Source organism: Phalangium opilio, unplaced genomic scaffold, assembly GCF_054372755.1.
Source record: "Phalangium opilio isolate 3A_F unplaced genomic scaffold, DU_Popi_V2 ptg000056l_1, whole genome shotgun sequence".
Classification (NCBI taxonomy): Eukaryota; Metazoa; Arthropoda; class Arachnida; order Opiliones; family Phalangiidae; genus Phalangium; species Phalangium opilio.
This window is the reverse complement of record NW_028324175.1, coordinates 742336-755089: the sequence shown is the minus strand read 5'-3', so window position 1 is coordinate 755089 and position 12754 is coordinate 742336. Positions and strand designations below refer to the sequence as shown.

Genomic DNA, 12754 nt, shown 5'->3' with positions numbered 1-12754 from the left:
ACTTGATAAGGTAAAGCTTCGTTCAATAACTTCGCGTGACACAAAACTTTTCTTTCTCCGCTTTTATGCCTTGCAATTAAGAACAAAAATCTAGAAATAAGTTTTTCAGTTTGGACGTAATTTAATAAGTTAATCAATTTAGGTAGAAGTTAAACTCTGAGTCACGCTTTATTTAACGCAATTGCGTGAGTTAAATCATCCTTGGAACTTTTTCCAAAAGTTTTTATTTCAATTATAAGGACCCTTAGAGCAATTTCGAAAGACTTTATTTGGTCAAGCGAGCAAAGAGAGAGTTTGTACAAGCAAGCAATGAGTGTTTTTTATGCAAATAACTTAATCAATACTTCAAGACGCCAAATTAACCACCGTTGTTCGTGGTAGAAATTTATTTTCAATGTCAACATAAGAAGTAATTTACTTCATATCAGATGGCGATTTTTCTTGAAAACGGTGGTGAGAAGCGCCACGATGAGCAGTTTTTAACTGTGCTAAAGCGAATACCCGTAACATAGTCTAACCCTTAAGAGACATACAGGAAATCTGGGTCATTATCCCCACTATACGCTATCTTAAACTGTGCTGAAATGATTACTCTAAAAAATTATTACCCGTAATGCTTACTTCAATAAATTTGTTTATATTTTTATTGTAATTTCCCGTGACACAAGTTAGTATATACCTTCTTTTGCTTTTAAAATTCGTCTCGAGTTCTAGTGAAATACACGTAACTTTTGGGTTCGTAATAAACACCACCTTAAGACAATTCTAAAAATAAAATCAGTATATACTTGCTTTTGCTTTTAAAATTCCTCTCGATTTCTTTGAATGTTCAAATAGGGGAGTAGGATTGAAAGCTTGAAATTCTTATTGTCCACGGGTGACTGAAAAACGGGAGTATTAAACCGTCTCTTTTAAATTAGGGCAATGGCATAATCCTCTCTCTGGGCTTAAATCGAGAAAACGTTAAACACAATTCACAATGCTTAACCTTAATGGTAGAATTAGATGCAACGCTTAAACTTTCTATTTTTATCCAATTCATTTAAAAATACACGAACGAAAAATATCACCTCACAACAATCCTCTCCCATTTATTCTTCCTTTAATGACGAACGAAAATTTTACACTGGCAAAGGCATACGGGTAAGAGTACTACAACAGTGCAGGTCAAACTAATACCCTCATTGTTGATGTACATCATACGATGTGGGTAAAAATATAAAAGCCACTGCAATATTGTGCATAGAAGATTCTTAGGTCTATCTCTAAATAATCAAGAAGGTTAGTTAAGGATACATTTTGACAATTTCTGGTTAATTTGACTTTTGTTATATCAAAGAAACACCAAAAATTATAAAAACACTAAAAATGACGCCGGGAAAATAGTTGCTAGCAGTGTAGTACTTGCGCAAAAGTGCAGTATGGCAGGAATCTTCTTGTTAAGCTTTATGAAACAAATGGTGGGTAATTAGGTCTGATTTAAATTTTACAAGTCTATGAAACCTCTTTGTGCACATGTCCATGACATATTCTTCTGCACAAGTCTATGACATATCTTTGAGCACAAGTCCATGCCATCTATTAGTAAGCGTGGTCTTTCACAAAGCATTACCTAATTAAAAATTTCAATCATTTGGGTAAAAATGTGATTGTTTAATTAGTGAAATGGAGAGATCGAAATAGCGCTTTGGTCCCATTGAACCGAATTCCCATTCGACAGAAGGGGTTTTTTTTGGGGTCCCATTCGACCGAACGTAGCCAAAGGTGCGATTTTATTATAGTCCCATTGGACCGAAATTCTATTGAACTGGAAGAAGACATACTGTGTGGTTTTGCATTAAATATATTTTTAATTTCACAACTTATTATTGTTAAAATAAATGTGAGTTGAAAATGTATTACTGCACTTATTTTAACTACGTTTTAATTACGGCGAACCTCACCTACCCTAGCCTAACCTAACCTAACCTAACCTTGTTTGGAGGTAAAAAGATTATTTATATGAGTATTAAAAGCCCGCCTCTTACCACGAACAATTTATTATCAATAATAGAAATATTTTGGAAAAGATGTCAGATAATTAATTGGAGAATATTTTGGAAAAGGTGGCAGCTAATTAATAGTAGAATATTTTGGAAAAGGTGGCAGGTAATTAATAGGAAAATCTTTTGGAAAAGGTGGCAGCTAATTTATAGGAGAATATTTTAGAAAAGGTGGTAGCTAATTAAAAGGAGAATATTTTGGAAAATGTGGCAGCTAATTAGTAGGAGAATGTTTTGGAAAAAGTTGCAGCTAATTAATAGGAGAATGTTTTGGAAAAAGTTGCAGCTAATTAATAGGAGAATATTTTGTAAAAGGTGGCAGCTAATTAATAGGAAAATCTTTCGGAAAAAGTGGCAGCTAATTAATAGGAGAATGTTTTGGAAAAGGTGGTAGCTATTTAAAGGGAGAATATTTTGGAAAAGGTGGTAGCTAATTAAAAGGAGCATATTTTGGAAACGGTGTCAACGAATTATTGGAACCAAACCAAACCTAACCTAACCTAACCTAACCTAACCCACCCGAAACCAAAATATTAAAATTTTAATTTAAAATCTAAAGACATTGATGGAACTACCATTAAGACTGTACTTCATTTTAAGCACAATTTGTTTATTAATTCTATATATCTCTTGCCGTGAAAGGAATGAAAGTGAGCGTTTTAATTAGTATCACGAAACATTTGCTTTTAATATTATTAACATACCTTTCGAAGATTCGAACCAACAACCTATCGCTTCGCAGTCCAACATCGTATCCACTACACCACCGAATCGCTGACGGCTACAGTGTTTCAAGTTATATTCATGTATTTTTTAAGGGCATATTCGGACGATTGGGATTTCGGTCCATCGGGAATATAGCCATTGGGCTGGAAATCTAAAATCATTGCGGGATATTCGGTCGAATGGGATTTCGGTCCATAGGGAATTCGGTTGAAAGGAACGATACCAACTTTTCAGAGTTTCAGCGCTTTAGGCGGTATGTTATCGTACCCTAGAAGTAGAAAAGAATTTAATTAATCCCTTTAGAGGGATCTTTTTAACTTCGGTCTTCTGATTTTAGTAATAAGTTCAAATTAAAGTTGCGCACTGTACTTATTTTAAGCAAATATAATCACGTCCGTTGATTACAACTTTGATTTAGTATAATCATAGCTTGCATTTAGCTGCCAGTTAAATTTCCTCCCCTCTTCATTAGCTGTAACTGCACTACATGGTTGCCACTAATTTGTCAGTTCATCTCAAGTTCAGAAGTGAAAGATCTGAACTGTCTATTGAAGATTGTGGTTGAATAATGAGAGAAAAGTAACATTTAGTTGTAATTTGGCACGTTTATTCTATGAATCATGATTTGACTTGTATGCCATATAATCGAACTGACGTCTTTAATATATTTATGTCAGTGACTTGTACTGTATCTCGCTCGGGGAATTCTTAACGTGTTCGACTCATTGGTGATATTTTCAAGGATGATGTTGGGAGGAAGAGAAATCTGAGAGAAATAGGCGCGCTAACTGTGGAACAGTTCAGGTCCGGTGGGACGCTAGAAATGGGAGAGGAATATCGGAAAAATGGAAGGCGGCCTACGTGATTGGTCTGAAGTAGAATCTTCGCCAGTTTTCCGAGTATTCCTTCCCCAATTCTAGCGTCCCACCGGACCTGAACTGTTGTACAGTTAGTTCGCCTATTTCTTTCAGATTAGGCATCCTCCCATCATCCTTGGTTAATCTATAATAATCTAAGCTTGGTCTAGGAAGGGATGTCCACACTAAGTCAACTCGCGACTTATTTACAGGTGGGCCCCTTTACAATGCATAGAGGGGTGGTGGCTAGCCCCTATGCCACAGCTAACCTACAGCGCCCTATACTAACTATTACCGTTAACCTCAGCAAGTTTTGATGGAAAGGAGAAACCGGGTTAGACCGCGGAGGAAAACTCCTTTTAACTTGCAAACTCTACGCAGAAGGATTTGTTCCCAGATTTTCACCCGGTGCCACAGTCCGGGATCGAACCCGGGATCCTCTTGCTGCGAGGCGAAAGCGCTAACCGCTACGCCACCCCACCTTACATGAATAGATAGGCGATTTAAAAATTATTTCACCCGGTGCGCGCGCATAAATACGAGAGGGGAGAATGCCGCTACATTTTTTTGTATAGGGAACTTTTTTAAAAGGCCTATTTTTTACTCTTCGTTGTTCGGTGGCTAGACCCAATGTAGGAAAAGTCTGGAGATTAAAACACACCCTCGCCATAAGCACGGCCCACCCGGTTTGGTCGCAGCGTCCGTAGGCTCGCGTTTGCTAGTTACATTTTGCAACGAAAATAGAACTTTTCTACTATTCCGCTTGGACACGAGAACAGCTTACGTGGGAATTTTTCGGCCAATTTTTGATATCGATTCATTTTAAAGGTAAATATTGTAACCCTCCGTAGAATAATTTAACTAAGGGAGAAAGCTCCCGAGGGCCATAAATAATGAATAAAGACAACTTACTTTAAATATCCAAAGTAGAAGACAAGTCTTCCAATATTTTATTAAATATAAAGAAACAAGGGATAAACCCAACTTAACCGTACACTTGACAGTTTATAAAACCAAAACAAAAGATCAACCGCTCTGTCCGAGAGCTGACTAGTAGCTGAATTAACAGAAAAATCACAGAGATTAGGATAGGAGGAGGAGCATGTAACATGGAGGCATAACACCCTGCCAGATCCAACGAGTAGAAATTCCAGGAATCTGGCAGCCATGTTACATCCCCCCTCTTTAGGAACTCTTAACAAAATGGAAAAAGAAAGGGTTATACCGAGAAACCCGGAACAGTTTAGCAGGGGTACGGCACCTATTTATTATCACAAGTTTTTTTTTCAGTTTAGGGTTACCCCGAGGAACCCTAAAAATCATTAGCAGGGGTATAGGTATATTTAAGTTCCTTCACAAAAATAAATGATGATTTTTTTCTTCATTGGTGCTGCCTGAGCTTCTGTTCCATCTTCATACCCGAAGGGCTTCCCTTCTACCGTGATATTAGGCTCTCCTTACGGAGGATCAAGGTATATGGGTAGTGGACGTGCTCCTTCGGTCATCTAACATTAGATATATTAGTAATTTCTTTTTGTTGCTTGGGAGTAACTGTACCCCTCTTACACTGAGAATAGCTTTAGGAGCTCCCCACCTACTGATAATGGACTTCACAGAGAGAAAAATGGTCTGTCAATTGTACAGAAGTTTTCTGTAAGCAGGTGATGCCAACAAAGTCTTGTTAAATTTACCGAAAATGTAGGCCTTTGATAAAAACAATAGAATTTCCGCAAAAATTACAAGGTTTGAATTTTGTGTAATTTACCGAGAAAAAGTGGTGTATTCTACAAGCTTATTGTAGTTGTAACAACTTATTTTCTGTTAAAGTTACAGAACAGGTTTGAAAGATACTACAACATTCGTCTTTTGTTACTGACTTTAAGTTGTAAAAATTACAGATTAGTAGTTGTTAATATTCCAGTTAACTGTATAATATAAGTTTTATGGCTGCAAAATTTACATATGAAAATCTGTAAATATTACAAAAACGGTACTGTTAATCATGCAAAATAGTTGTAATTTGTACAATATTCAATTTTTTGACCCCTTTATGCTTGTGGAAAAAATTCAAAAAATAAGTTGTAATTTTTACAACATTCTGGTTTTTGACCCCTTTATTCTGCTGCAAAAATTTGAGAAAAATATGTAATAATTGCAATATTTTATTTATTTGGTACTGCAAAATCTACAGAAAGAAAATTGCAAAATTTGCAAGTTAATTGCTTTTACATATTTGTATTTCAAAAAAACCTTTCCAAATCAAAATATTTTTTTTCTTATCGTAAAAAAGACCAATTTTTCAAGGGTCACAAATATTAGAGCCATCCTAAAAAAAAACATTTCTTTTATAAGATTATTCAAATAGGTCTACGTAATAGGTATTTATATTTCTTAACTATATAATAGTTCTTTTCTAGACACCCACCCTCCTATTCTGACATTGAAAGTTTTTACGAAATTTGTGAAAGAGATATATCCTACTTTATTAAATTTACCTAGCCTGACAAAGAAATATATATCAAGACCAGTTAGTGTGGACAAACTGCTAAGTTCTTCAATAAGATTTAATTTTGCATACCTTCATTGCATCCAATCAAATTCGGAAACTTTGTTAATGAAATTCAGAACCTTCGAATTTACAAGATCTTTACCGTTTTTGGGATTGATTTTAACGATACACCTTTCATAAAAATTGTACTTTAATTTATTACAAAAAAATAACGGACAGAAAAATTACCTTTGAAAAAATTCCAGAGTTGCTGAGCATTTGTCGGGGTACTCAATATTAAAAAGGAAAAACATTCCAAAAAAATGGACAGTGCGTTTACGATTTCTGCTCCTTTTAAATGATCATTCACAATTTTTCCGTCCACAGACAGTAAAAAGTGATGAGCATTTGACATGCAGTCTCCTTCAAAAAGAGTATTTACTACCTGGCTAACAAAAATTTTTTACAAAAGAAGCCTTACCGATAATAACCAAACATGGGTACAAGCTAAGTTTTTTTTCGATCTCACTTTGAGGAGTTCCGGGCTAAATCCGAAAGTAAATATTATTTAGGTACTAATTTAGATTTCACATTAATGTTGGCATGCAGAATCGTAAGTTATAAAAGAAATGTGGTTACCTCAAACTTTGGAAAGATTTCCGTGAAATCTTCCGTAAAATGATTAATTAATAATGATACAACCCCCGCAACCAACGAAGGCTTCACGGAACTCTCCTTACTCTCACATTTTTCGCTTGATTTCATATCCTCCAAGATTGTCTTTGTTGATTCTTTTTTACTTCTTGCGAAAAAATTGCAAAACATATTGCTTTTCAAGGTAAAAATTTGTGAAATTGATCAGGAAAGTTTTTTGATCTTAATATTTCTAGATGTATCGTGGCACCACTTAATTCAAAAAGAAGAGGCCACTTTTCTTTAAAATCTGAAGTTTCCATTCCTTCGCTCAAATGCTTCCTTTGCAGATGGAAACATTGTTTTATCTTTTCTTTTATTAAATAGTCGTCCGGTTTTGCTTCCAATGACAAGGACACAAGTTCCTCTTGCAAAAGTTTTTGCTCTTCCAAATCTTTTTCGTTGATTTCCACAGCGGTTATAGGAAGTCAAGCCTTTTTTGTTGGCTTGGAGGAATTCGCTGCTCTCTTAACCCGGGGCATAGCATTTTCCGTTTGTCGTGATAGATTATCAAGTCTACCATTTAGCTTATCAACTAAGCCACTATAGCCGCAGCCTATTTGTTCACCATCAATTTCATCTCTGACAGCGTTTGGAAATGTTTTAACAAATTTTTCAGCAATAAGGCGCATATCACTTCTCCTTGGACGACTGGAGACTTTCAAAGCGTCGTCGAGTATTGCTCTAACTACTACTCCTAGAGTTTTATGGTCCAGCTTTGTGTTCTTTTTCAGTCTGTCTTGAGTCTTTTTGTTAAATATGTTAAGAGAAATTTTATATTTCTCAACCCAGCTCTCGTTGCGCAGATAAACAGTGCTCTGATCCACCTTAACAAATGATACAAAATTGTAAATTAGTTGAGATGCGCAAGAGATAGCACAAAAGATTTTTTAAACAAAGGTACTATAAATAGTGTAAGAAGTAAATTACATTAAAGAGCGTTGTTCTATAGTTAGTCGCGGTACTTTTGAAATTGTATTTTAAAATTGAGAAATATGGACACTATTATATGCATGTATAGGGTAGTTTTACCTGAGTAATTTCCATAGCTGGATCCAAAGCTCCTGTGCTCGTCCCTGTCGCATCAAAAGAGGAACTGCTGGACAAAGTTGATGATGGACTAGGTGTGGAAGTTCTTCGCCCTGAAGCATGTTCATCTGTCATTTCTAAATTCCATCAAGCGCTATTAATGAAGTGTATATAGGATTGTAGTTACGTTTCGAAGTTCTAACCTTTAAGAGATGCTGCGTCCAGTTGCGATTTAGCATAAATAATAAGTTTTCGTGCTTGAATAGGTTTCAAGAAATCGCACTTCAGCATTGTTTCATCCACAAGACTCATATCATTTGAACTTTCAACTCCAAGTTCGAACAAAAACGAAACTATTTTATTTACCTGGTCTTGTGGTGCCGATGGAAAAGCACCCAAAACTAATTTTTTTAGAGCTAGTTCCGAGTTTGGTCTCGTTGATATTTCCAGATCAGGTGTATCTGATAAATCCATCTGTAACGAAGCATGAAACTTAACAAAACATACAGATTTTTCCAAAAATACTGTTAGTTCTATTTGCCATTTTCAGTCGAAAATGTTCTAGAACACAGCCAAAAGGGGCACCGTTTTCAAGTTGTGACTAGAATGTATTTCAAATGACACTTAAATTTTTGTAAAACATTTTAACCAAATTTCAATTAAATTGAATAGCTTGGTTTTGGACGGCACTCGTTTAAAATAAACTCTACCATCAAATAAAAGTTAAAATTAGCGCAATCTCACATTACGAAGGAGTTTATTTTAATCGCGAGCAGCCCAAAATCGAGATGGTCCATTTTACCCCACAGTAGTTTAGTTCTACCACCCTCCTTGGAAATCCATCCAGTGATTGACAGATATTTTTAGAGAGAAGGAATAAATTTATATAAATTTAACCATAGTAAAAATTCATTGCGTTGGGTTTTTACCATTAACATTTAATCAGTGTTCACCTACAGCTTCGCTTCACAATTGTTCCCGATTATATATCGATTTAGGTGGCTCACAAATATTCATGCTATATATATTTTACTTTGATTTTAAGCTTTCGAGGAACATTTGGGCTTTATTGGTACAAGACTAAGTGCTTGGATCTTTTAACTTTCTATATTATTAGCAAAAAGCATGCTTTAGAGTAAGGAACTGCTTCCCAGAAAGTGTGTACGATTGTAATGGATAAAAATCGCGTAAACATGAAATGCTAATTATCTTTGATTTGATGTAGTTCAACACTTTGTACGCATGAATATTGCTATTGTACTCTGACAAGTACAGATTAATCATACAATACAAATTGCTTTGTTTTTCTAAAACCATAGTTTCAATGCGACCAAAAACAACCTCACCTTCTGAAATATCAACCACAATGAATTGTCCTTTTTCATAGGTAGTTCCTTTATAATCTAATTTTCCTATTAACAGTGTTTCTTCGGACTTTATTTGGTTTCTTTTGATTTCATTTCTGATCTCATCATCAAACATTGTCAAATTTAAAATTGTTGACCTATTATATTGTATGTTCGGAGGAAATGGTGAACCTGATGTTAGATAAGCTTGTTGGAATTGATGTTTTTCACTTAGTGTTTTCGTTATATTTATGAAATTTTTGGTATTTTTCGCGTATTTCTTGTAAACTTCATGCTTACTCTCAAAACGTAATGTCCATAGTCGAATTAGGGGTCCAAAGTGTAATGTTAGTTCCGGATAGTGCTCAAACAAGATATGGTGTTTAGCTTTGAGTCTGTAATCTGGAAACGATGTCAACAAGTCTGTTTTATATACATGAAGTTGGCTCATTAGTATGGCAACACCATCTTTTGAAATTGAGGGGGTGGTTACGAGTTCAACAATTTTCTTCAGTTGAATATGAAGCTTCCATACACAGTCTTGAAAGTTTGGAACTTTATCTTTGATAATAAGAGAAAGAAGTCTTAACAAGCACCATACTTGAGACGCACTACCACTAAGTTTCTTAGTATTTGCTTTTGCATGGCATGGTCTATTACCAGCATCACTTCCTCGATATGGAAACTTATCAATAAGCCAGTTGAAATAATTCCATGAAAACCATTTTTGCCGCACCCAATATGATAAAAATAGATGGAGGTCATAAGCTACAACTCCTTCGAATAAATCATGTGCTAGGCAAGGGGCCAGTCCAGGAGAGCTTACGTGAAAATGCTTCAACGCGTTGAAAGGGGAATTAAATTTCAAGCCATTGCTTTCTTTTAAGTCGTTATTCTTTAGTACTTCAACATCCTTTTCATAAGATTCTATTGTTCTCTTGGGAAATGATTTAAATTCTCTTATTTGGTCGGCAGTCACGACGCAAAAACGACAAATATGACCACTTGAAAATGCTTTCTGGAAGCCTCCAATCTCATGATTTCCTAGATTATCTCCCAGGAGGGCTATGACGTATACCTTAAAATTTTCGCCATTTTTTAAAGTAATCCCCTCTTGTTCTAGATTTTTCAGATCATGAACTATTTTTTGGAAGCTCTTTATTACTCCAAATTTTTGAACATTCTTATCCTTGATAAGCGAAATTAACTGTGGTCAACTGTAGAACGTAGTTCTGGGGGGATATTTACGAGCGTGTAATAAACTCCCAATATTTTGTGTAGACCTTTTGCTGCTCCTAGTGGGTTTACTGTTTCAAAGGCATCTTGAAAAATTAGAAGTTGTATCGAGTTCATGTTTTCTAAAAAGGGCTTCATAAATATCTTGCCATCACTTATATCGCTCAGCCACTGGTTTTTGCCAAATCCATAAGTAGGTTTTGGAAATTGTAGAATTTTTCGGACATTTGTATTCGGCAAGAGCGCTGTGAGCGACTCCCTAATAGGAACATAATGGAAAAACGTTTGCACTCCGTCAAGGTAACCCAATAACACTGAAACTGGTGCAACAAAATTCAGATGATTTTTAAAATATTCATGCCGACGATGAATTGAAGAAAACATTTCATTCGTTTTTGTAGCAAGATTGATACTAGGCAGTTTTTTGATAACATCAGTTATAGTGTCATCTTCAATCCCTGACGACTTCATGATAAGACTTAGATTTTCAACAAAGAAATTACTCTCCATTGCATTTAGACTATCCATTTCTTCTGAAATAAACTGAATGGTTGAGCTTGGAACGAATTTCTTTGCTTGAAGTTTGAGATAAAATAATCCAACATTTTTGGCGTATGAATCACTAATGTTTGTACTATTATAACTTTCGCTCACTTCTTCAGGCATATTTTCTCTAACGAATGTTCCTACTCTAACGTCAGTAACATTTTCACCTTTCAATTCAAGCTCTTCTAAATTCAAAGTGTCAGAACCAGTTTCAGAATCAGCTAGATTCCTAAAGTTAGCACTATCTTTATTTGGGCCAAGGTAATTTTTATGATAGCGACTCAAATGACATGTGAAAGAAGTTAGTTTATCGTAGTTTTTCCCTTCACATTCTTGAAAAGGGCAAGAAACAGCATAACCTTCCCTCAGATGAACTTTCAAATGGGAAACTAGACCTTTAAGATCACAAAAGAACGACTGACATAATTTACCAGTGCAGTGTTTTACACCGGGGATGATGGGATTTGTTCCTGTTGCGTAATTAATGGTGTTATGATGTTCATAATAATAATCTTTATGCCAACGCTGCGCGTGACTTTTAAATGTGTTGAAACTTTTAAACACTTTCATACACCTAACTATTGGGCAAGGAAATGCAACATTGGGTATGTGTTTATGAAGCCAGTAATGATTTACGTATTTTCTGTAATTATTTGTTGAAAAGCCAGTACATGAAAGACATTTAAATGCCATTTCCCCCCAAAGTGGTGCTGAAATAAAAGTAAATTTAGAATACTTAATTTCAGATCGGATTATAAATTCTATATTCTGGGTTGTGAATTGATCATTTTGAAGACCCTTTATATATAAAGGTATACTACGCGAATATAGTAGAGAATTTTTTTATGACAAATTTATCAAACCCATAATAGGTTCACAATCTACAGCCAAGAAGCAAAATACTCTAAGGCAGGTACGAGTAACTCCTCTTTTCACCGTACAATTAGTTGACCAGATGAAATAATTTCCTTAATCACTTAGACTAGTTATATAATCTGAACCTGATTTAAATCGCCATTTAATACATTTAATGCTGATTTTCATTGACAGAGGTTATGCAACCGGAACCCGTATAATTTATTTGTTCATTAACCTCGTTATTACATTTGCTAGTTTTAATTTACCGCGTTAAATATTTATCATCATCTGTAGAATTCCATTAATTCATCGCGTGAAGTAAACAACTATAACGGCTCTAGTAATATCTAGTTTTTAAGGACAATAGCTGAATGGGAACGACACGTATATGGAGGGTGAGAAACTTTGCCAGCAACCACTCTGATACTTTTAATTTCTGCGTGAAATTTTATTTGCGGCAAAATCTAAGATAGGGCCCAAGTCGGACTACACACGATTTGGAGAGAGAAAGAGAGAAGAATATTAGAGAGATAGAACTGTTGCACTCCTCGTATATAAGTGAGAGAGGGAAGAGAGAGAAGGGGGTCATATCCCTCGGCGAGGTGAGAGAAAGGTTAGTAAGGTTTAAATTTCGCGGGTTTTTTGAGCAAATCAAACAAATATTTCTGCGCACTTCGTGCGAGTGATACATCAGATTATGCTGGATTTTACAAGGTCACGCCAGCTGGGTTAGGTTTCGTTAAAAAGGGGAGTACGGTTTGGGGTCATTCTGGTTTTTAAAATCACACCTTAGGGGATCCAGGATTTTGTTTTAGATACATTATTTGACACGTATGGTTTTTAAAAATCATTTCTAGTCGGGTGCACATTTTCGATTCAGTAATATTACTTGACATGTGACGTTTTTAGTAGTGTGGAAATCCGTTCATAGGC

General features: G+C 35.4%; 1 protein-coding gene and 1 long non-coding RNA gene across 2 annotated transcripts; both read right to left on the bottom strand.

Moving 5' to 3' along the window:
* Window positions 1-5674: 5674 nt before the first annotated feature.
* LOC149667653 (uncharacterized) lies at window positions 5675-6531 on the bottom strand. The gene is made up of 3 exons (XR_016368112.1): window positions 6363-6531; window positions 6204-6305; window positions 5675-5951 (listed from the first exon to the last, which is right to left on the bottom strand). It is a non-coding gene; the product is annotated as an uncharacterized LOC149667653 (long non-coding RNA).
* A 2417-nt stretch (window positions 6532-8948) lies between these two features.
* On the bottom strand, window positions 8949-11533 carry LOC149667652 (uncharacterized). The gene is made up of 2 exons (XM_089840916.1): window positions 10430-11533; window positions 8949-10370 (listed from the first exon to the last, which is right to left on the bottom strand). Exons 1-2 carry the CDS (start codon window positions 11531-11533, stop codon window positions 8949-8951), a joined length of 2526 nt encoding a protein of 841 aa, XP_089697042.1.
* Window positions 11534-12754: the final 1221 nt, after the last annotated feature.